Here is a 25,760-nt window from a genome sequence, read left to right as displayed (position 1 = left end):
GCTCAAAAGGTTAGAAGGTTTATAGATGTCATCCAAAATACGTACACATATGTTGATCCTATTTGATAAATAGTGGCAGCAACGTCGAAAAATAGGTTTAATTTACTTCATTTTAAGGATTTGCAGAACATTACATAAATTTTAAAAAATATGGTTTCTCCTTTCTTGAGCCTACAATCTTAGAGAGAGAACTAGGCTTACAATCATCAGTCATTTTAAGTTTACATGTTGTTCCTGGTTATACAATGTAATGTAAGAGGTGTTATACAATGTAATGTAAGAGATGCTGTCATAAAGGAGATAAAAATCAATCCTGTAACTTTTGAAACATTTTCTCCCCTGGAGATACAATGTGGTAAAGAGACACTATTCAATACAAGAACAAGAAATATAATAGCTAAATGAGTGATGGGTAAGGAAAAAGGAAAGCCAAACAATCAAGTCTGGAAAAAATGTTAGAATATGTGGAAAAGAAAGTACAACATTCGGTCAGAACTTTAAAAAAAATGGTAGAGTAAGCTTTACATAACCAGTATGAAAGAAAACTGTTTCAAGTATAGGAAATAATATGCACAAAGGTGAGAATATACATAGGAAGTCTGGGAGAATGAGTAAAGCAATTTAACCACAGTAAATTTCTGAAATAAATTAGTAATGCTATAATGGTGGTGTTACAACAGGGTCTTACAAAGACCAGTCAGCCTATCTTCAATGCAAGGGCTGAAAGTCAGGGGAAGGAATGTTTAAGGTTGAAATAGGTATTAGGAGGCCAGACTCCTCTTAGTTAAGGTAATGATGGGTAAAAGTTGTTATATTTGTTACATTGTTAGAAAAGTTGCTATAATGTGAGAAAAGCTGTTATACAAGTCTGGTCTAGAGTAAGGACAATGCAGAACTGGGAGGGTAAAAAGCAAAGATATTTTTGTTCAAAAAAGGAAAATGATCTTAGTCACAGGTGAAAATAAAGAAGAAAGAAAACAGAGAAATAGGAAAGGAATCATTTCAAATGTTGTGGGGAAAAAATGTAACAATATAACCTGAATATACGTTCAGGTTTAGGCCTAAGTCGTCCCAACCATTATGTGATAGGCACTACAACACAATAGGACACATAACCATGTATAAAACATCCAATCAATACGTGGAATAGAATGATAGTCTTTCACATTTGAAGAAACTTCAGTTGCTCAGAAATTATCAACTTTATTAGCCTTTTGCTTCTTTGGTCTCTTTTCACGATACTTGCCTTTTGACAAGTTCAAGTCTCCATAGCACTTCCACCAAACAGGTTTTGAGACACAGTTAACATTGGAAAAGGAAAGATGAAACAAAAATTCAAATCCATGAGTGATTCTATGTATTCTAAACAAAGGGTGGGTTAATCTTGTCATGATTTATCTTTAAAAAATATTTTGGTAGAACTCTATGTACTTTAATAAGATGTTATCCTAAACATTCAATGTAACACCAAAAAAAAAAAAAAAAAAAACCACATTTATAAACTTCAAGAAATAACAAAACTAGAAAGACATATAACCCAAACAAACCCAAGATAGTGTTCCTCGATTTGGTCAGAAATCTCTATGAAGCTGAAATGTGCTAACACAGAAATACTGAAAGTAAAATTCCTGATAATGAAGAACATAAAGTTGAGTTTTGAGTCTTCATATACTCATCACACCTTTATCCTTCGATCTCAAAAAAAAATTCGGAAGTAGGTTTGTTAAATTTTTTTCATAGTCAACTAAAAATCTGAAATGTCTTTTCAAAATTCCTTTTCTACCTATACTTTTAAACATACCTAAAAGAAAGGGGTTGATAAACATATATATTCTCACTGCAATTTTTAAAACCTATAATTGTTCCCATTGTCTGCTTTTAATTTCCAACTCAGCAATCTCAATACTGTTGTCACCCTTTTTCCCCCTGGAAAACTCACAATAAAAAATACTGAAATATTTAACATGTAATTATATCAATTGTTTAGAGAATTTCATGAACATCTATAGTTGACTCTCCTATATGTTTTTTTTAATTGGAATTATTTTAATAAAGCTAATTCCCTTTTTAGGTAAATGATTAGCTTCCATATTTGACACAAGAGGAAAAATACTTCTTTAGTAAGTATAATCAAGTTTCTTAAAATATTAGTTATAATATAAAAATTTAGAAGGCTTATCTTACTTAGCATTGGAGATATTTTCTTGCAAATGACAGCACTAACCAAATCAGTGCTGTTCAGCCATTATAGTACAATCCCTTTAGAAATGCTTTTTGGGCATACTAAATACTAGGTCTGATCAACATATGTGCAATTAGAAGTTTATTATCTGATGTATTCATCTTCTCTGCTTTCTACAGAATTTAACAGTGGATTTGGTTAAGCCTGGAACATGATCAACCCAGACCCACCTCATGTACACCCACTTAAAATCTGCATTTTTAACAGCCAGCCATAACTTTCATCATCAAAGTAATGCCTTGTTTGACTATATGCAAACTATATGTTTTGAAGAAGACAATAATCAGAAAATAGAATGTCCGTAGTAGAAATACCTCCACAGAGTAAACAGAACACACTTAATGGCAAGTCACTCTCAAACTGGGCAAAAACAACTGTATGGTGGTAACTCTGACTCACTGGCCAAGAAAAAAATGACAGGGTTCACACTATAGTTTTTGACATGTAAGATCTATAACAAAGGTCTTATATAGTGCTTTAAACTTGAAGGAAAAAAAATTCTTCAACACAATGTACTTAGAAATTTTTTTTGACACTAAAGCTACCTAATGAAGATGCTGCAATTTGTACTGTTTGTATACATAACACTCATATTCTTTCATCAGGCTTTTAAAATATGCTTTATGATTTAATTCCTAGTTTTGTTGGTAAAGATGCTTTCTTGCTTATTAGAAGTTTACTTGGTAGAAAATGCAAAATCATAGAGCTCTGCCAAGTTCCAGCTAGAGACAAACTTTACAGATTGCTTTAAAGAAAGTTCAGCTCTTACAAAATAGCTTTATAATACACAGCTGCTTCTGGATTTTCCACATTCATTTTAAGTTTACTTAACAAACTGCATAAAGCAATTGGTCACTGATATCATAATTTTTACAGGTTTGAGCTAACCTCAAAACTAAAATCTGGGAAATATCAAAATATTAAATTCTCAAATATACTCCCAAAAAATGTTTTGTAAACTGTCAAGAGATACCAAGATTATCTTACACAGATTCAAAATCAAAGCATTAATTAAATGAGTTTTTCTCTTGGATTTCACAGCATAAAACATTCCTTTTAGCACTGTATCATCCCATTATTAAATTAATGCTATTTGCAAATACAACATATCTTAAATATTTAAAAAATTAAAAGTAACATACTTATATATGGATAAGATATACCATAACCATTTTGATATTCCTTTAGCCTATTTAAAAGTAGATGATACTTGTATCAAAAAGTCTAAAGAGATTTTGGATAGAAACCAGGAAGAGTTTCTTAATAATCCAGAACCAGATGATAAAATGATGAGGACGCTCAAGAAGATTAAGTCCATGTAAGCTTCAATAACGGACATCATCCATCTTCGAATATTGGACATTTGCTGGCCTGAAGACCAAAGTCAGACTGTAGGACACAGTGTGGGTCCTTCCAGTTCACATTCTGGTATTTTGGCATAAAATGAGGATAGGTCACAAAACCTATGCACATTTTCAAGTTTGTTTTTTAAAAAAATATATAATACTTGAACCAATCACAGAATAATGTATGGCTTATAATTTCTTTGTCAGTTTAAGCAATAGGAAAAAAAATTCATCTCTGTTCTGTGATGACTATTTATTGGTTGGACTGTTTTATTTTCCTCTTCACATTTTCGGTGACTGTTTCCCACTGGTATCATCAACCAGGTCTCTCAGGCGAGATAAATGGTGCAAAGCCCTTCATTAAAAAGTATAAAACACATTATAAACCAATATTAAGGACTGAACAGACAATGCAGAAACAAATGGTGATTACATTGTTTATTAACTTCAAAATTAGTATGAGAAATGAATTAATAGAATAAGTATCAAACATTAAGAATTTTTCTTTATAAAACCTTGAGATCTGAATAACTGAGGACTAAAATCATTCATTTAAATTTTATAAACGTTTACTTTAAAAAATATATTTTTGACATTCAAGGTTTTTTTTTTTAAGGTTGCCAAGTTTAATAATAATAGGTTTTATTTGTATCACACTTAACAAACATTTTGTTCATGTCATTTTCACAATGGCTCTGTGAAATTATACCTTTCCTTTTGGAATACTGTTTATATCATTTAAGAAAGAAAGTACATTCATTAAGATGTATATTCAGGATAACTAAAATTTAAAAAATAGCACTGAAGGATCTGTTACAGTTGAGGAAAACTCATTTTTATTAAGCTAAGGAGAAATAAATGACAATTACATGGTATTACACCAACAAACCTGGTTTTTTTCTCTAAAATAAAGCTAAGATTATAGGTCAGGTCTCAGTGAAGAAAACTTAATCATCCCTCAAACAAACCAAGAAAAGAGAGGCCCTTAACTTCCCAGTCTTCCTCTGAAAATATTCTTCCTTTTCCCTTTTCTCTATTATTCATACAGATCCTTAAAGACCACCCAGAAATTGTCAGTTAATCAACCATTTTTCAGATCTCTGATAAATAAGAGACCACAAAACAAACGTAACAATTATGATGTGCTGTAATCTGTTAGTAATTTCTAAGTTGAGTTGAAAGGTGGTGACTATAAAACCCTATTTTTACGGTCTCTAACACAGGCATGGGAAATGTATATTAAATAAAATATATCTTCAACTTGATCCAGGATATGGAGATTGAAGAAACTAGCACTGTTAATTACTGCATTATATCTATTTCCCTATACTCTACTTCTTGGACACTTTTACTCAAATGTAATAAGAATCTGGATTTTGCCATCCTTTTGGCCACTTCAGTTAATTTTTGAGATTCTCATCTTTATTAACTGACAATAAATCACCTAAAGTTATTATGCAATCAGAGATAAAATTAGACACTATCATTTCTACATCCCATAGTAATATCTCTTTACCTAAAAAAATTATTTTCTTCCTAGAGACACACATTTATGAGATAGAAGATAATCTGTGAATATACTTCAGACTTAGGTCTACCTTCTTCTTTCAGGCTTATTATTTAGCAACCTATAATTCAAAAGAAAGAGGGGCACTTGGCTGGCTCAGTCAGTGGAGCCTGAGACTCTTGATCTTGTGGTTGTGAGTTCAAGCCCCACTCTGGGTGTAGAGATTGCTTAAAAATAAAATCTTAAGCGGCGCCTGGGTGGCTCAGTTGTTAAGCATCTGCCTTCAGCTCAGGGCATGATCCCAGGGTCCTGAGATCAAGCCCCACATCGGGCTCCCTGCTCCACTGGGAGCCTGCTTCTTCCTCTCCCACTCCCCCTGCTTATGTTCCCTCTCTTGCTGGCTGTCTCTCTGTCGGATAAATAAATAAAATCTTTAAAAATAAATAAATAAATAAAATCTTAAAAAAAGGAAGGGCAGGAGGGAGGAGGGGAGAGAAGGAGGGGGTAGGGATGAAGGAAGGGAGGAGGGAGGAGGGAGGAGAGGGAAGGAGGAAGGGGGAAGAAGGGAGGAAGGAAGGGGTAAGCAGCTAGAGTCTTCTCTCACTGTTTACAATTCTGAGGGCCACAGATCCCCTGGATTTAAAGAGTGTATGAAACTGGATGGGGGAAAAAATCCTCATCTTTATTTTTTCACTAAACACTCTCTGTAAATTAGCATTTCCTTCCATTATGAATTTAAGCAACAGACCAAAATCTGTGACCTCATATGCCACAGAAATCAGAGATATTTTCTATCACATTGTAGTCATTGCAGGTATCTCAAAATAGCTTTTATATTTACCACTTCTTAAAAATTACAATAATTATATATAATAGTTACAAAATTACATTAATTATTAACCCCATGCTAAAACATATATATTCTAAATCTTTCCGCCTACAGTCCAAAAGTTCATATGACATAACTGGCCAACTGTTAGACAACTCTGAGCCTTGTTGTTCATCCACCGAACAGTGAAGTCTCACTGGTGCCCCAGGCATTGATGCTTTCAATATTCCCTTTCTCTGTTTGCTGATCAACATGTGAAAGGTAAATAGAAGACCACAGCATGGTTTAACACTTTTATTCAAGTTATGTAAAATACCTTCACACTAATATGTTTTTACAAAATGAATTTTAACTTACCTGTATTTTAAATGTCTTATTTAAATGCATTAAAAAGCACATATTACTAATTAGAAATTCATTCTAATATTTTCATAATTATAACAATATAACTGGCTTCCTTTCTAGTCTTATTTTATGTCTTTAAAAAACAATGTTAGGGAGAAAGGAGAATGATGGGAAGGAAAGGGAGGGGTGTAGTATGATGGGAATGAAAAAAAAAGCTATGCAGAAATGTGAAAACAGCTACACAATCAGCTAGCAGTTTCTTTCATTCAACCTGTATTTGTCCTGCTAAGAATAAGACAATCTACTTAGAGAAGAGGCTATCAAAAGTGACTTGCTATTATGTGTAGGGACAAGCACAGAATAAAATTATAGAAGGAAATTATTCTTGAGTTTCTTCTCTAAAAAAGTGAAAAAGCAAGCTAATGGGGAAAATATCAATTTAAGAGTTACGTTACACACAACACTGAATAGTCACTCACCTTAAAAATTAAAATAAAAAAACTCATGTCTTATTGTGAAAAAGTATGTATCAATGAGCATTGAATAGAAATCAACCCAAAGAAACTCATTAACGGACTGTATATAAAGGCAATTTAATTATACTTTAACTTACTGATATCTTGTATCTGGTTTCCTATTAGTACTACTATACTGGTTGTTCTTAAATACTGTTTACTGGCCTATATTCAGCCTAGTGTCCAGCAACAACTGAACAAACTGCCAACCACTCCATAGGTCTTAGTAGAGTACATTAGAATAAAAGAAAATCTTTGCTCTAGGATCATGTTTTGCAAATCTGAGAGATAATTCTATTTCTAGTATAGAATGAAGACCAGAAAATTGAGCAAGAAAAGAGAACTGAGAAACAGGACTTTCTAGCTATCATTAAGTGTTCACGGCATGGCCTTTAGTACTGAGAACTATAAAATCTTAACACATTCATTTCCAAATTATATATAAAACAACATATTCCAGAGCCAATACAAATAATTTCTGGACGACTGATGATTTTGCAATCATCTCCTACTGCTCACCTTTATAGCATATGAGCAATATACTATTGCTCATTCTTCACAGCCAGCCTGGGCAGAGGAGCTGGTGGCTTACATCACATGTAAGATTCTAGAAAAGGCCCCTGCTCAAAAACTACAACTTTTTCATTTGCTAAGATGACAAATTTCTCTTATGGAGGTTTTAGTTAATAGGTTTTTATTGAGCTCTTAATATGTAAATGCATAAGACAAAACTAAGAATTTCAGGGATACAAAACAATTACAATTTAGATTCTTCCTAAAAGCAAAATCCCTCTGAAAAAAAAAAAACATTTTAAGCTACTCAATCATTTATACTTCAGGTCCAATGGGTCTTCCTAGAGAGCAGTTATCTCTAATGGAAGAACATAAGAAAACTGAGTGTCCAACAGAGTAAACAGAACCCATACTAAGAGCTTGACATTTCCTAAGGCTAATGAAAGATATTTTAAAACTGGTTAGCAATCAAACTGTTAAAAACAAAAACTGTTATTTGAGGGGTGGGGAGAGACATAATAGGACTTTTCACCCTAGGAAAGGTCATTAAAGCACCAAAGGTACAATCTGCAACTTTTGTAGAAGCTGAGTCTGTTCATTTTGAATTATGAAAAGATGACTATAAACCTAACCTGAACAATTTGAATTTCAAATTGTCCTTAAAATAATCTACAGATTAAAAATAACGAAAACATGTACTAACATACTTTTAAAAGTTTAAACTTGCTTCATAACAGTACAGATGCCTTACTGATAATACCTTTGAAATGTTAAGTAAAAGCCAAATTAAGATTGCCCCAGTTAATCTACCAGAATCAACAGCTAAAAGCTATTTAACAAAACATGAATCTTACTCTCTGAAAATGGCATTCTATATGTAGGCAAGATTACTGATTATCTAAGCTAGAAAAAAGTTACTAGTATTAAAATTCTTTTAGCTAATATTAAAAGTACCTACAATTAATATCAATTTTTGTGGTCATTTAATTACTTGTGGCCCAGTGTTCATCTCCACCAAGAAAAACATCTTCCAGGCTATTTACTTTAACTCAGAAAACACATATAAGTCTGTGACACAAGCTCAATATAAATATTTTTGAGAAGGGCACCTGGGTGGCTCAGTCAGTTAAGCATCTGCCTTTGGCTTAGATCATGATCCCAGGGTCCTGGGATCGAGGCCCAAGTTGGGCTTCCTGTTCAGCAGGGCGTCTGCTTCTCCCTCTCCCTCTGACCCTCCCCCACTGCTTGTGCTTGCTCGTGTTTTCTCCTGCTCTCTCTTTCTCAAATAAATAAATAAAATCTTTTAAAAAAAACTGTTTAAATAAAAAAATTAATGCTTTTGGGGCGCCTGGGTGGCACAGCGGTTAAGTGTCTGCCTTTGGCTCAGGGCATGATCCCAGCGTTATGGGATCGAGCCCCACATCAGGCTCTTCTGCAATGAGCCTGCTTCTTCCTCTCCCACTCCCCCTGCTTGTGTTCCCTCTCTCGCTGGCTGTCTCTATCTCTGTTGAATAAACAAAATCTTTTAAAAAAAAATTAATGCTTTTAAGAGACACGGAGAGCTTGAGGTCATCTACTAAATATAAATTTTAAAGCAGAATGAGGTCTTTATCCTAGATAATCAATTGAGGCCCTGCACTAGCATAAATGGATAATGTACCACTATCATTAATAAGGGGAGTGTTGGGAACACATGCTATAGAATCAGACTATCTGGTTTGAATCCCACTGCTACCTCTTACTAGCTATGTGACCTTGGACAAGTTACTTTATTACTTGCTTTATTACCTGATCTGAATTGTGAAAATAATGATAGTACTTAACCTCATAGGGTTGTAAAGATCACATGAATTACATTCAAAAGCACTAAGAACACTGACACTTGTTAAGTGTTATTCACTGACTCCTACTAGATAGGAACACTATACCCAAGTACTATGGCAAGCTATAAAGAAAGAGGCATTATTTCTACCCAGAAATAACGGGTAAAAAACCATATATACATGTATTTTTAAACTATGGAAACAAAAAAATATGTGTGTGTGTATACACACACATACACATACATATCATGGCATTAGAGTCCTAAGTTTACATGTCTAGTGTTTCACTTTTCCACCACTTCCTTAGAAAACCAAATCCTCAGCAAATTCTGAAAGGACAAAAGGTAGACAATATTTGTTTAGACCCACTTATAGCCAAGTGAAATGATATTACTAAAGTAAAAAATTTCAATCTTAGCACGTCTTAAAGTTCAGTAGTCCATCTTCTGAGGGTACCTTATATTCACACAATCAAACCCATAAATAAAGACCATTCCCTCTGCCAATAGCATGACCATGCGAAACATTGCATTCATCTCCACGTTTTACTTAAAATAATGTAACTATGGAAAAGGTAGATTAACACCTCTATGTCATTTAGACCTACTTTTATATCTAGGACATTATGTCCACTTTAGGTTTCTGTGGAGATATGTCAAATAATGATACATTTATGATTATTATATTTATTCTAGAGGGAATCATAAAAACACATTTCATGAACAAGTTGTTCTTCCATGATATCCATACCAATACTATCTCAAATTGTTGCTATTAGTTGGAAATGAAAAGAGAATCTCTTCAAGCCACTCACATCCATTATACTTAGGTGTCTAAGGTTATCTCATTAGGTCCTAAGAACATTTTAATAGAAAATAGTGCAAGTTTAAGAGAAAACTTCAGCATTAAACAATGTTCCATAAAGCTTAAATATACCAAGTATATCTATTCTTAGAACTACTTAATTCCTCCTACAATCTTCTGATTTCCAAGGAATGGCTAAAACAGATTTGTATCCATAATATATTCAGAAATTAGTAGAGAATACTTACTTTTGAAGTGACCTAGTAATAGGAACCATACTCTCTTTCAACTGTAATTTAGAGAAACTGTCTTCTGAAACCTATTAAAACACCAAATATAACAAGATATTGAAAATATTATGTAACTATAAACATAAATACTATATAATACGTGAATAATACGAACATAAAATATTGTCTGCATTTCCAAGGAAATAATTCTAGCAAATAATTTTCAGTGAAACATTACATACTTTCTCTTTATTCTAGGGGTGCCTGGGTGGCTCAGTCAGTTAAGCATCTACCTTCAGCTCAGGTCATGATCCAAGGGTCCTGGGATCAAGCCCCATGTCGGGCTCCCTGTCAGTGGGGAGCCTGCTTCTCCCTCTCCCACTGTCCCCCCACCCTGCTTATGCTCTGTCAAATAAATAAAATCTTTTTTAAAAATAAATATTTTCTCTTTATTCTAAAAATATAACTACTACTTAGATTCATCTTTCAAGTATGCTTCTAAATGTATATCCAATGAAAATAAAACCTTGATTTGAAATTATAGCTATAAGAACAAGGCTATGTCTCAATGATGTCTAAAAAAGAATGGAATATACTCTATATGTTAATGTAATAATCATTAAAATGTACAAAAATTAAGTAATACAATTCAGGGTGTGACAGTTCCCAAGAGCTGTTCCATTCATTTGTAATTAAAACTGAATTTCATAAAGTTCTACTGAATAAGAATAACAGAACAATGACAACAAAAATATTTATTAAGTATTTACCAGCTACTTTTTATCAGGTGCCAAGTACTATATAATAAGTACTTCACATAGTTTGTCTCAATTTATCTTCTCAACCTCATTTTACAGAACAGGAAGCTGAAACTAAAGAGGTTAAGTGATTTGTACAAATATTGCACTTGCTAGTTAAGTGGCAGAATTAGAATTCACAATCAGATTTGGGAGAATATAAATCTCTGTAAACATTATACTACTGTGAAGAAAAGTCAGTCCCTACAGAACAGCAGTCCAAAGCACAAAGAGATTTCCAAGTTCCCAGGAAATACCATAAAAACACAATGGTTTTAAAATAAAATTTTACATCAACTGTAAGAAGAGCCAAATTCATGGTAACAAAACAAAATTCCAGAAGACAAAGGTTATGTGGAGAAGTCTAAGGTTGAAAAGGTTTTCCAGGCCTCCCCGAATATAAATACAAAAAGCTGGATTATACAGATAATTTTGTAGGGCGTTAAGAAACAACTCTTGCAATCCTTCCATACTACAATTGTAATGTTGTTAGATCTAAATAAGATGTATTTACAACCAACCATGAACTAAAGAGAACAATCCATTCAGGGGTACACACGACTACAGAAATTTAATAGTATTAAATTTGAGTAAGTTAATCTCTGAAAAAAAATAGCACAACTTTACAGCATGTGCTATGTGGCATGCTTATTAACATAAAATTATAGTGGTCAAGCTGAAAAAGATCTAGGAAGAAATCAAATCTTCACAGATCTCAATTCACATTTGCAGATCTCAATTGATAGATCAAGTCTGCTTACTTGCTTAATGTCCTCTTTCAGTTCTGTTTTATTCTGATTAAAACTTTCTTGTACTGCTTGAAGATTAAATAACATTTGTTTCAGGGCTTCAACAGGACCATGATGTTTCCCTCCAGAAAGGGTACAGCTCTGAGATTAAAATAGATGAATGATTAACCAAGCAATTCAGGAAGGAAAAAGTTATATTTTGCATTATTTTCCCCCAATATAAAATTAGTGCAAAAATTCAAACAATACAAGACAATAATATGTTTTGAAAAAATCAAAATTATAACTCAACACCTCCCCTTACCCAGTCCCTAGATGAAATTACTTATAGACAAACATTTTTAAAGTTTGGCAATATTCTTTCTAGTCTCTGCTCTTTTCAAATGAATAGTACACCTTCACATTTGCAATGCATTCATTTATACATTTAAAATCACAGATCTTTAGAACTGAAAGATCTTCAGAGATCAGGTAGGCCAACATGCTCTTTTTGGGTATGTAAATGAAGCTGTTTATCAGCGGAACAAGGACTAGAATTTCAAATATAGCATCCTCTAAACACTCTTAAGTATTTTTTCTCACACAGAATGCTAGCTTTTCACCTATTCATTGGCCACACATTCCTTGCTACCTAAAGAACACTCTTACCTCAATTATCACTGATCTTACCTGCATCCAAGGAGGGCAACAACACTATATAAGGTGGTCAGGATTCTTTTAAGAGACTCTAGAAGGGATATTTTTAAACTTCTTTTTAAAAGTCTTCTTAACAAACTATTATTTTTACATCTTCCATATTACATACATCTTCAATTTTATGTTATACATATTTCACCAAAATTTTAAAAATAAAGAAAAATAAACGGGGCTTAAGGATCCAATTAGCCTTGGGGAATCTGGGTGGCCCAGTTGGTTGAGCGTCCAACTCTTGGTTTTGGCTCAGGTCATGATCTCTGGGTCATGGGATCGAGCCCTGTGTTGGGGAGTCTGCTTGGGATTCTCTTCCTTCCCTCTCTCTGCCCCTCCACCCCTCCCTCTCTCTCTCAAATAAAAATAAATATTAAAAAAAAAGGATCCAATTAGCCTTATACTCCTAATTCTGACTTGTGGACAGCACCTGAAGCATTATCTCTAAATTACCTCCATCCAGCACTGACTTAGAAGAATTTCTGGCTGCCTGATGCCAACCATAAGGGCTACAAAAGCCTGCCTCTAGAGTGAATTTTTCATGCAAACTAGTGATCAGAGTTCAAAAAAAAAAAAACAACGAAACAGATTATATGAACTGCTTGTGCCATTCACTAATAAATATTTAATAAATTTCGGTATGTTTGATAGAATTTGTCCTGAGACTCATCATTAACACCTGGTAGTGAATGTCTTGGAGCATATCTTTTTGTATAGCTTTCTCAGAACTATAGTAATCTTTCATATATTCAATAAACAAATAATTTAAACCAAATGGAATGTGCTTTAAACTCAATATGTACAGTAAAAGTGAACCACCTAACAGTATTACAATTGAACAACATGACCACAATAAAAAGGGTTGGGAAGAAAATAATTAACCAAGGTAACTTTGGAAAGCAGTGCTTTGACTGGATATTGTGAGGCTAAGATAAAAAGAACTATACATAAATAATGTGATCTAGTTAGTAAATTTGTTTCTTACAAGTATATGGATTAACAATTGTCAAAGTATGTGTATGCTAAGAATACATGAATAGTTAAGGGATTATGGATAATAGATGGGATTCTCACCAGTGGGAAGAAGTTACAAATAAGGAACAGGAAAGGCCAAAACAAACCCTATAGAACTGCAGTCAGAGATATCAGTAAAAACTCATGATTTTATACATACATATAAAATATACAGATATAGAAATAAAGACGTGCATGTGTGGATTCGTAAACATACATGTTTCCTAGATCTGCCTGCTGAGGAAGTCTATCTAGAATGAATAACGTTCCAGTAGCAACAAGCACAACTAGTGCCCAGATCTTAGTTTCTAAATGCCATTTTTCCAAAAAACAAAACAAAACAACAAACCAAACCAAACCAAAACAAAACCATGGCCCCACAGAGAAGTGCTTCAAAAAACGATGAGGGGGCACCTGGGTGGCACAGCGGTTAAGCGTCTGCCTTCGGCTCAGGGCGTGATCCCAGCGTTACGGGATCGAGCCCCACATCAGGCTCTTCGGCTATGAGCCTGCTTCTTCCTCTCCCACTCCCCCTGCTTGTGTTTCCCTCTCTCGCTGGCTGTCTCTATCTCTGTCGAATAACTAAATAAAATCTTTAAAAAAAAAAAAAAAAGGATGAGAACATGTCAAAAGGACACAGAGGACAACCTGAAGGAACTCATTATGGCCAAAACTGGAACAATTTGAGCAACAAAATAACAATATTGTGTTAAAAACATAGAATAAATATCTATTTATGAGTACCTATCGATATAAATAATTTAATTAATATATGGGGAAGAGAAGGAACATTGCTTCATTCCACAAGAATTTAAAAGAAAATCCACCAATGGATGCTAAAATTAGTGAGTGACATTTTGAGACTATTTGCACAGTGTCAAAGTATATCCCCATATTTATTAATTACAAGGGGAAACTAATTTTACTAAAGAGAGAGCCAGTAAACTCCAAGTGTTCAAGGTTAACATCACAAGTATTAACATATTATAATTTCATATATTATTAACATATTGCTTAACATATTGCTATGGACTGAATGTTTGTGTCCGCCTAAAATTCTTATGTTGAAGCCTAATCCCAATGTAATGGTATCTGGAGAAAGGAGTTTTGTGAGGTAATTAAGTCACAAGGGTAGAGCCCTCATGAATGGGATTAGTGTCCTTACAAGAAGAGACACAAGAGAGCTCTCTAACTCCCTGTTATCTGCCATGAGAGATCACAGGGAGAAGATGGCCACCTGCAAACTAGGAAGCAGGACCTCACCAGACATCTTGATCTTGGACTTCTCAGCCTCCATAACTGTGAGAAATAAATGTTTGTTGCTTAAGCCACCAGGTCTGTGGCATACTTATTACAGGAGCCAACTAAGACACATATCAGTAAATCAATGATATTAATATATCGTGAACCCTCTGGTATGATGCACTAAGAAGGGCATAGTATGATTTCTGCTGCATTCTTGCCAAAAGCATAACCTCATTCTAATCATGAGAAAACTTTAGACAAACCCAAATTGAGGAACTATCTACAAACTAATCAACCGACCAGTACTCTTTAAAAGTATCAAGGTCATGACAGACAAGGACAGACGAGGAATTGTCACAGACTGAAGTTGATTAAAGAGACATGAAACTAACTACAACGTTGGACCCTGGAACAGGACATTGGTAGAAAACTAGTGAAATCAGAGTAAGGTCTGTAGTTTAGGTAACAGAATTGTACCTATCTTGAAATTTCTTCTTTGTGATCATTATAGTATGATATGTGAGATGATAACATTAGGGAAGCTGAAAGAAGGGTGATAAGAACTTTCTGTACATCTAAAATTATTAAAAACAAAACAAAAACAACCTGGTAGTGAGATTATGTGTGTATTGGCAGGGGAAAAGGGACCCGCTGGTTAGTATTTAACATTCGCCCATCTAAAACTTAAAAGAACTTCTGCAAATTTTTTCCTCTACCAGTGCTCTTTACCTAAGTAAATGCCACCACCCAATCTTTTAGCTGTTTGACTCAAACATCTTGGATTCATTATTCGAATTCTATCTCCATCCTACTAGGTCTACCTTCAAAATACATGCCAAGTCTACCCAATTCTGACTACTTCCTAATGTACCCACCTCAAGCCAATCTTATCCAGAAAGACTACAAAAGTTTCCTAACTGGGTTCCCTGCTCCTTCACCAGCTCCTTCTAAGTCTGTGCTCCATACAGCTGCCATTTTATATTTTAAAATGAAGATCTGATCATTTCATTCCTCCACTCAAAACCCTGCAGTGATTTCTCATCTCACCTAAAAAAAACCATAAAATCTTCATTCCATCACTTATAAGACCCTACATGATCTGGTTCATGGTTACCACTCCCATCTTACCTCTTACCATCCTTTCCCTTGTTCATTCTGATCGAGCTATCTTACTGGACTCTAATATTCCTTGAACACGCCAAATACAATTCTGCCTTGGGGTTTCTGCACTTACTATTACCTCTACATGTAAAATTATTTCCCCATGTGTATTTGGCTTATTCATTCATTTTAGATTTTTGCTCAAATATCACCTCATTAGAGAGGTCATTCCTGACTACCCTAGCCTAAAATTATACCCTCGTTTTTCTATCCCAAATAATTTTTCTTCATAACACTTACAGCACTCCCTTATATAAAATCACATATTATATTTTTCTTTTGTTTGTCTAATTGGAATAAAAAATCCAAGACACAAGGATTTCCTCCTTCTTATTCACTACTAGGGATACAGTTTCTAAAAAAGTGCTTAGTACTCAAATATTTGCCAAATAAATATTTGATAATAATGCTTCACTTATACAATATCTGCTATAGTATCTTACACAAAGTTCTAAGGTCAAACATATTCTGACAGCCTCTGGTAAATTTCACAGAAGGAGTTCATTTTATTACATTTTTCAGCTAATTTTTGAGTGTTTAACCTCTGAAATCTTTCATATTTTTAGACCCCAAAAGTATGATTTCAATATTTAACAGCCATGGCTACATTTCTACTATGTCAAATGATACATAATTTCTTATGTGCACATATACACATTTATACTTTATTTTAGGGTTACATGCAAGATGCACATATGTTGATTTTGCAAAATTGGATAATTTTCCTATTTTAAATTATAGAGATTTATCATATTCTCTTAGAAACACAACTCTCAATAATCAAAAATATAACCTACTCTATAACTATACGCTTTATATATTGCCCCAAAAAACAAAACAAAACAAAAAACCATGATAATTTAAGCTCTCTGTAGAGTTCAATCCCAGGTCCTTCTGCTTTAGAATATTAAAACAAAATTATTAATAATTCTAGGAGTGATGGTTTTATGCACTTGTGTTGAAAAAGAGGCAATTAGGGTGCCTGGGTGGCTCAGATGGTTAAGTGTCTGCCTTCAGTTCAGGTCATCATCTCCAGGTCCTGGGATCAACTCCCACATGGGGCTCCCAGCTCAGCAGGGAGTCTGCTTCTCCCTCTGCCTCTCCCTCTGCCTCTCCCCCTGCCTGTACTCTGTCTCTCAAATAAATAAATCTTCAAAAAAAAAAAGAAGTAAAAAAAAGAAAAAGAGGGAATTTGAATCATTTAGTTTTTTAACATCTTAGAATTTAAAATCTGTATATTAGTCATAAATCCTCCTTTAATAAGTTAAAAAGATTTAACTTCACCCACCTGATTATCATTATTTAAAAAATCTTCAAGGAACCCTTTAGCACACTTTGCTTTTGAAGTTTGTTGAGGACTATCATCAGAGTTAACAGGAACAGGAGATTTGCTAAATAGGATTTAAGGATAGAAGATAGTAATTAAGCTCCCAATTTAAAAAATTAGACAGTGTATAACTGAGTAGTTATCATTTAAACAGAAATAGTCACCAAGAAACAACCATTACAGATATGATTCATATTGATTTTGCTTGGTAATTCCCTCATCTTCTCTCTAAACTGACACCAGAATCTAACCCTCCCTATCTCCTTATTTCTCCTTTAAAGCTTTAAGGAAAAACTATGAAGAAAGTAAAAACACTAGTCTTTAACTAAATAAATAAGCCTTCAACTATATGCTATACTCCAAAATCTTGTTTGTTTGAAATAAGCAGTACATTTTTCCAAATAAACACAGTTACCCAATGATAGTAAAAACCCCTACAAATATATGAGTTTCTACTGAAATGGCAGTAACATGCTCTTCCATGTAAAAGCAATAGGACTTGCCCTCCAGAACTAACATTAACAAAGAGGACAGATTACAGTGGGAAAAAGATCAATTTTGAAATTAAAATTCCAGAGTTCAAATCCCAATCCCACTCACTATGTGATTCTATGTAAATTATTTATCTAAACTTTAGTTTTACACTTGTAGTCTTACTTATCTCACAAAAGTGTTGCATAAATTAACTATATGTACTTGGAACATGTAATAGATGCTCAATAAATATTAGTTTATTTCTTGATGTTTCAAGGGATAGTAGAGCAAAGGGCAACCCCAGCAAAAGTCAGAATTTTCCCAAAACAAATTCTATTAGCCACAGAGAATAAATAAACTCATTCTCTCTCTTATTCATATATCAATATAAAATACGTTTCTGGGGAGCCTGGGTGGCTCAGGCAGTTAAACGTCTGCCTTTGGCTCAGGTCATGATCCCAGGGTCCTGCGATGGAGTGGGCTCCTTGCTCAGCAGGGAGCCTGCTTCTCTCTCTGCTTCCCGTTCCCCCTGCTTGTGTATGTGTGTACTCTCTCTCTCTGACAAATAAATAAATAAATAACCTTTAATAAAAAATAAAAAATAAAAAAATAAAATGTTTTTCTAACTCAAGTGCTAAGATACCTAAGAATCTTTCTAACATTTAAACATCACAATTCTAATTTTTTCTTAATAATTAACAGTACTTCATTATTGACTCATTTGATTTGTAGCTTACTATGAGCCTTTCTTGCTCCCAAGTAGTCTTTTTGCCTATTCTTTATGAAAGGAGTTTGCACATCCTTTCACTACCATCAAAAAGCATTTGCCAGATTACTGAAGATGAGTGTGGGGTACATACGGCTTCATTATACTATTCTTCTACTTTTGTATTTCTTTGAAATTTTCCATTATAAAAATGTTAAATAAACAAACAAAAAGAGTAATTATCTGATTGTGGTTCTGTTCTACCTTCTAGTATACTACCCTTGGCACTTCTTAATCAATTTTTGTTTTGATAATAGATTGACAATAAGTTGTCAACATCACACTGAGGTCAGGTCTATTCCTTCTCCTCACAATCCATCACTCATTTTATGTACAAACATACCCATCACAATATGAATTCAACCTTCCAGAAGTCAAATTCTATACACAAGGTACTGGACCAAACCAATGATCGTAATAATAATCACACAAGCATAAATTATATTATCTAATTACATAATACACCCATTTTGGTTCAAAGTGAAAGCAAAGTTATGGCACTTTACAAAGACCAACTGACAAGAAAATAATAAATTAGAAAATAAGTTTAAGAAGTAAGTGAGCTAGTTATTAACCCAAGTTTTAAAATATAAAGATACTATTGAACCAACAATTGAGAAATGAAGCTAAATATAGAAAAACAAAATATCCTGGATAATCATCACCACTATTAACAATTACAAGAGAGCTCATCATAAGTCAGAAATTGTCCTAAGTACCTTTTATATGTTTTCTAATCAAACGAATTCTCACAGCAACCCCAAGTAGAAAAACAACTTACATAAGGTCTTATACAAGGTAGAAGTAACTCGTACAATGTAGAATTTATACAAAGCTGTAATTTGTAAAAAGCAGAACTATAACTCATACAAGGCGTCAGCAAAGAAGTCAGAGAGCTGGGATTCCAAACCAGAATTATACTCAAGTGTCCACATTCAAAAAAATAAGATGTTCAACTGAGAAGTGATAAAAAATGGATACAGGAATTAATCGACTCGGTCTATAACAGACCACAACAAAATGAAAGCTTAGACAACAGAATATAAATTATCAGAGCCTACGTCAGGATACAGGGTTACCAAGAATGCATTTCTGCTGAGTTCAGATGTAATAATATCACTAAGGAAAAAAGCTTTCCTACCTAAGTTCAATTCTTACTTCACACTCACATTCGTAGGAATTAGGTAAACAGTTTAAATCATTCTGAGAAGCTATGTCACAGGAAGATTAAGCACACAAATGAAAATAATCTTAGAAACCACAAAAATTTATACCACAGACCATACCAAAAAATGCACCACTGTTTAAGGAAAATAACAGCTAAGAAAAAGTAAAACATAAATGAAAAGAAATGGATAATTGCATAGCTCCATATATGGAGAGAATATAGGAGAAAAAACTTAAAAAGAAAATAACAAGAATTTCATATCCTCAAACTGCAAAATAGTTGCTTTTGGCTTGAATCTTCATATTAAACATAAATCAGTACTTTATAGTACAACACGAGAGACATGTAGCAAAGACAAAAGTTATATAATGTGCTTAAGGTTATGAAACATTACACCATCTTGTGGTAACAACTGAAAAATGCAATTTATAGAAACAACACAAAGCAATGTTCTATACAATTAACATGTTATTATTGTTAATTATCACTGAGTTACTTAAAAAATAAATCAGCTGTTCACATGACATTTTTCATTTGGAAAACTAAGAAGTTTTTCCACTGTAACTTACGTACAAAGTAACAGGAATATTTTCCCATGATCTTTCTGCTTCAAGTTTATCTAATGAACAAGGACTATCATCCTTTTTTGTAGACTTCGGTAACTCTTTAGAACAATGCTCTAGATTTCTCTTGGCCTTCAGGATAAGCAATTCAATTTTGTCACCTAATTTAAAAGATTAAATTAATTCAAGAGAAAAAAACAAAGCACAGCAAAATCTCAAACGCAACAAATAAGAATTCAGATAATTTGGAATATACACATAACTGTAACAATAAACTTTTTTAATATGACATTTCAAAGACAAGGGTAGAAAAGACATTTCCTAGGCACAAAATGCTACATAAATGAAGACCATAAGTGTTCAAAAGATCTATCATCTGATCATTACATCAAGAATATAGCATAAAAGCTCCTAGACATTAGTTCAAATTTACAGCACTTCCTTTGGTTCTTAAAAACAAAACAAAACAATTACCACTGAATGGCTTTTTGGTTTGTCCTGGGAGAACTGGATTCTCACACTGACACTGGCTATGTTCAGAATCACATTTATATTCATTAACTAATCCTTTATCATCACTCAAGGAGTCTGAAATGTTTGAGGGTTCAAAAGAATATTCAAAACTATCTACTTTATTCATAAGTCGAGAAGTTCTTTGTGACTGGTAACAATGTCTAGGGGAACACTGATCTTCTTTAAATATTTTAGAAATCCTTTGACTATTTGTATCAGGTAGCAAGTCTTGATGGTGGAGCCAGACTGGGTATGTGAAATCAGGTAGACTAGTTATTCCTGAAACATTAAGGTCAGATTTCTGGCTAGTGAGCCATCTTGGGTAATTCTTTTCAAGACTGTGTTCTGAACTGTCTTTGAAAGACAACTTCTTGGAAAATGATAGAGATGGTTCAGAAACGCACTTATTAGTCTTATTCACAAGTTTTGGGTTTTTTAGTCTACCACGTTGCTTTCCATTTATATTTGTGTATACAACAGGAGTGACTAAGTTATCTTTGCACATGGGAGTGGAAGGTTGTTGAAAATTTTTATTCTTTTCAGTATCAGATGAACTCAGTCTTCGAATGCATTTCTTGTTTTTCTTGCTAATTCGGTGACTTGATCCAATGCAAGTTAAAGAAAATGATCCATCTGCCGGAAGTTTTAACAGATCATCAGTTGTTAGACTAATGGAGTCTATGTCATTAACAGTCTTTCTTCTACAGGATAAAGAGGAAGAGCTTTTTTTGGGATCAAGATTTTCAAAAGCTGAAAAACAAAGCACAGTTCTGTTCATTTTCCTATATTACATATAACAATACTTCACCATACTCAACAGTAAATAGAATTAGGAATTTAAGAACCATTTTTGCTGCTTCTCTTTATCTTCACTAAAGCTTTGATTAAAGTATAAAAGGTATAGGTTGATGAAATACAGTGTGCTTTTTCCTCACATCTCTCCAATTTACTTTAAGTTCTACACTTTTCTCTCCAACTCCTAAATTTTCCCTTGTTCTTTAATCTACTGTTTCTTCAACTTTTTTCATCTAGACATACCTGATGCACTAATACACTCACATTAATATTGGTCACTCAACACTGGCTGCAACATAGGAGAAATTATGCTATTAAACTAGGTGGAAAAATAGTTTGCTTTCTGCCTACTAAACCTGCAATATCATTAACACAAAGAGAACAGCTGTTCTAATACTCTTCTGGAATATAGTACCCACATACTTCTAAGAGTTGAATGTAAAGTTTTTCCATACTAGGGCCATTCCATAAGTACTTAGTGAAGTGTTACCTGGGTTATCAACAGATGCATTTTCCAAACTTGTCTTTGTGGAAGCCTTATCAAGGAAAAACTCTTTAACATTTTATATTATTGTCCCACAGCATACAGATCAGGAAGACTAATAGAATCCTATTCTCTCAATTGGGATTAATCAAGTATAAATTCAGAAAGACAGGTCTGTTTAAAGTCATTAAGCTAGTTAATGAAACCTAGAACCACCAAGTCAATGCTGTTTCCATTATGCTATAATAAAATGGCTTAAGGGTTTAGGATCAACCACCTGCTCTTATAAGCTACACTCATCACCTTCCCTCCACGGTCACAAGCAGATTTTAGCTGAAAATTCCTGAGAAGCAGAGAATTAGAAAATCATTTAAGAAAAATATCCAGACCTCAATATTATAAAAGTCACTTTTACCCCAAAGAAATAAAAGTGTCTAGTTTTTCAAGGCTACAATACATCTCTCAAATGTTTTAAATCAGTGGACAAAAAAATAAAAAATAAAAAAATAAAAGCATACCATTGTTTGGTTTATAAATATAGTTGGAGAATTCTGGCATATTAGCAGAACATCTATCAATGTTAATCTTTCCAGTGCTTGCACCAGGATACATTTGGCTTAAATCAAAATCATCAATATAGGCCTGTAGAGCCTGAGATGCAGAACTATACAGTTTATCCTTATACTGAAAAGAGCCATCAGAGTTAGAGGAATTACTACCACTCAGGTTGCAGCTTGCTAACAGAGAAGATACTGAAGATTGCCGAGAACAAACTCTGTGTTTTGTAATTGATTTTGCCATGGCTTCCTCAAAATGGGTTATTTCTATTCATTTCTCTTAAAAACTGTAATACAAAAACAATAGGTTAAGCTTGCATTAAAACGAATAACAGCCATACAAAGAGAAATTACTAAATATGTAAACTTTTTATAATCTTCTTTAAACAATAAAATCCATTTCATCCTTTTTTTTTTTAAAGATTTTTATTTATTTATTTGACAGAGATAGAGACAGCCAGGGAGAGAGGGAACACAAGCAGGGGGAGTGGGAGAGGAAGAAGCAGGCTCATAGCAGAGGAGCCTGATGTGGGGCCCGATCCCATAACGCCGGGATCACGCCCTGAGCCGAAGGCAGACGCTTAACCGCGGTGCCACCCAGGCGCCCCCCATTTCATCCTTTTAAGGCAATGCACATTATAGATTTTCTATTATTGTAATTATTGTGAATTCCTTCATGATTAATTTAGAAACATTTATTGAGTACCTACTATGTTCCTAGAATTTTGTATACATGATTATCTAAGAATAGTACCAAGGAAAGAGTACTCACTATTTTTAAGGCCTAAAAACTTCTGAGGTACAGTCTTTTCTTAAAGGGAAAGATTCTATGACATCACAATACCTAACATTCCCCTATACAAAACATTTTTCAATTCATAAGGCTACTATCACACATTACAGATAGTAGGTGCTCAATAAATCTTTAAAGGCATCAAAAGAGGTATTAGAAACAAGTAGAAACAACAGAGATGAATATACACTTTCAATGTTGTAAATGCCAATATGTAACTTTAGCCAACCCTTTCCCCCAGGAAAACTCAAGAACAAAATAATTTACAATATTTATTATAAAGAAATAAACTACCAAGTTTATTGAGCTAGCAAAATGCTCTTTTCCTAAAACAACATTGTTAATCATTTTCTCACCATTTATGGCAGTACCCTTACCATTTCCACTTACATTAAACAGACTTACCCTCTCTTTTAAAAGAGACTTAGATAATCTGGAAATGGACAACATATTCATCTTACTGTTTTTCATTACTAAAATTGAGAGAATTCCTGTATACCTTAAGATAGTAATAGGATCTACATTTGAAAAACTAAAAAATAACACTTCAGTATATGATGCGACATTCTTTTAAAAAATTAAATCAGTGGAAATGGATCTTCTGTATTAAAAATGAAAAATTAATGTCCAGGACTTAACAAACCCTATAATGTTATAAAGTTAATACATTTAGCTTTGGGGTATAATTTTGGGAATGTTTAAGTTATAACAACTTTTAATGTAACTTTTAATGTAATCTTAATATCTGTCAAATTTGACTTTAAAATACTGAAAATTTTCCATTTAAAGACAGAGTAAAACATCATCCTACCTCAGCTTTAAAGTATGCATCTACCTTTGCAAGAGAGCTGACAGCAATCAGTGGAGCAGCAGCAGAACATAAGATAACGGTTATTTAGCCTCTTTGATTTCCCTGAATGCTGTGATGTTGTTATCTCTCTAAAGAATGGCTAGACTAAATCAGCTTTGCTCTTTCTTTACCCCTTTCACTAATGATGCTTAAATTTTCTCAAGTAAATATTGCTTGGCCAAACATTTTCTCCCTTATTCCAACACAGTACAGGTCACCAATTTTATTTTGAAAACAAAAACAAACCTCTAAAAGATAAAGCTGTTGGATTACAGTTCTCAGTAAGTGGGTAATAACATTTAATTCACAGGAGGCAGAAAAAAAAATCCACAATGAATCTTTATTGTGGAACGCTTCCAAAAGTATACAAAAGTAGAACGAAGAGTTTAATAAAACCCTATGCACCCATCATTCTTCTTCAAACAATTACCAACATACCCCAACTTTTATCCACCCACTTCTCCCCACTTCCGCTGCAGGATTGTTTGGAAGCAAATTCAATGTATCTTACCATTTGTTCCGTAAACACTTCTGTTCCTATCACCAAAAGGAAATCCATCATTTCGAAGAATAAAATGTTAAACGAATGGCAAAAAATTTCAACCACCTTTGATTCAAAAACAGAATGTTCAGTGTTAAATAAACAATGGGTACAGCTCACAGGAAATGAACAACTTCCTAGAAACAACAGCTCTGTGATTTATGTTTTGAAGCCTAACATTTGCTTATTCAACAGCAAAAAAACAAGAATTCGTGAACCCGGAAAGCGAAAATCGCTGGCACCCCCGCACGAGAGCATCTCTTTCCCACCCGATGCGTTAGGGTTCAACCCTTCCGCCCTTACCTAGGAAACACCCACCCTTCGGGATTCCAGCATCCCCGGCAGTCACAGACACAGGCTTCACTTAGGTACTTCCATCCAGAAACCATTTATTAGGCAGCAAGCGTGAGCTCCCCCGTGGGCGGACGAGTTTTTCCGAGGGGACAGCCCCTAAACCCAATCCCCTTTCCGCCCCGCCCTCTTCAATTGACGCCTCGAGTCTCAGAGGCCCACGTCAAGTCCCCTTGGTCTCGTTCAGGGGCCTTCCCCACTCGGGAGCCTCCCGATAAAGGTGTTCTATTCCTAGGGGAATGTCCACTCGCGCCTTCCCTCAGGAGGCATCTTCCTCTTCCCTCCGCGCCACTCTTTTTCTAGCCTTTCCCATGGGCTGTCAAAAGATGGGACGCTTCCTGAAAATACACCCGCTTTTCGAGCCTAACTCACCGACCAAGTCGCCAAAAGAGATGGAAACGCACACGTCCCACAACTCTCCACCAAAGTCCACGTCTGTTACCTGACGGAAGACGCGACAAAGCATCTCCAACCCAGACACCGCCCCGCCTCAGGCTCGCTTGCTCGATGCCTGCTCCGCCGTCACAGCGGAGCGCAACGCCCGCGCTCGCTTTCAAACTGATCCAACATGGCGCTGGCTTGCGGTGCGCATGCGTGGCTTTCGGCGCCTAGGGCGGCTGGGCGAGGGGCGGGAGCCGCCGGGGAAAGGGGGTGCCGCGGAGCGTTTGGTAGCACTCCATGCTGGGAAATGTAGTTTCTCCCTCCTCATCTTTCGGGGCGGGGGGGTGTCTTAGGACTGCATCCCCCTCGCTGCCCTGCACGCTCTCCCCA

At 34.6% G+C, this 25,760-nt stretch overlaps 1 protein-coding gene across 6 annotated transcripts; it reads right to left on the bottom strand.

The window, feature by feature from the left end:
• C14H18orf54 (chromosome 14 C18orf54 homolog) lies at positions 1-25,585 on the bottom strand. Of its 6 annotated transcripts, none has more exons than XM_034642555.1 (9): positions 25,432-25,585; positions 24,609-24,704; positions 22,416-22,741; positions 20,580-21,368; positions 20,116-20,266; positions 17,096-17,198; positions 11,713-11,841; positions 10,173-10,243; positions 5,572-6,167 (listed from the first exon to the last, which is right to left on the bottom strand). In XM_034642555.1, the coding sequence occupies exons 3-9, from the start codon at positions 22,696-22,698 to the stop codon at positions 5,972-5,974; spliced, it is 1,722 nt and encodes a 573-aa protein (XP_034498446.1). In that variant the 5' UTR covers positions 22,699-22,741; positions 24,609-24,704; positions 25,432-25,585; the 3' UTR covers positions 5,572-5,971. The 6 variants fall into 6 exon arrangements, with proteins under 6 accessions (XP_034498451.1, XP_034498449.1, XP_034498446.1 ...); XM_034642557.1 differs by having other exon boundaries at positions 24,942-25,578; XM_034642554.1 differs by having other exon boundaries at positions 25,362-25,578.
• Positions 25,586-25,760: the final 175 nt, after the last annotated feature.

The sequence above is a fragment of the Ailuropoda melanoleuca genome, chromosome 14 (genome assembly GCF_002007445.2).
Source record: "Ailuropoda melanoleuca isolate Jingjing chromosome 14, ASM200744v2, whole genome shotgun sequence".
Taxonomy (NCBI): domain Eukaryota; kingdom Metazoa; phylum Chordata; class Mammalia; order Carnivora; family Ursidae; genus Ailuropoda; species Ailuropoda melanoleuca.
This window is presented reverse-complemented; position numbering and strand designations above follow the sequence as displayed.

What these genes read in the sequence shown, in the direction of transcription:
- C14H18orf54 (XM_034642555.1), bottom strand. Translation starts at nt 22,698, where the DNA reads ATGGCAAAATCAATTACAAAACACAGAGTTTGTTCTCGGCAATCTTCA. An exon ending in AACCAAAAAGCCATTCAGTG is followed by an intron (nt 20,267 to 20,579) that starts GTAATTGTTTTG and finishes CTTTTAAATTAG; the next exon opens with GTGACAAAATTGAATTGCTT. An exon ending in ATTACTAGGTCACTTCAAAA is followed by an intron (nt 6,168 to 10,172) that starts GTAAGTATTCTC and finishes CATGTTGATCAG; the next exon opens with CAAACAGAGAAAGGGAATAT.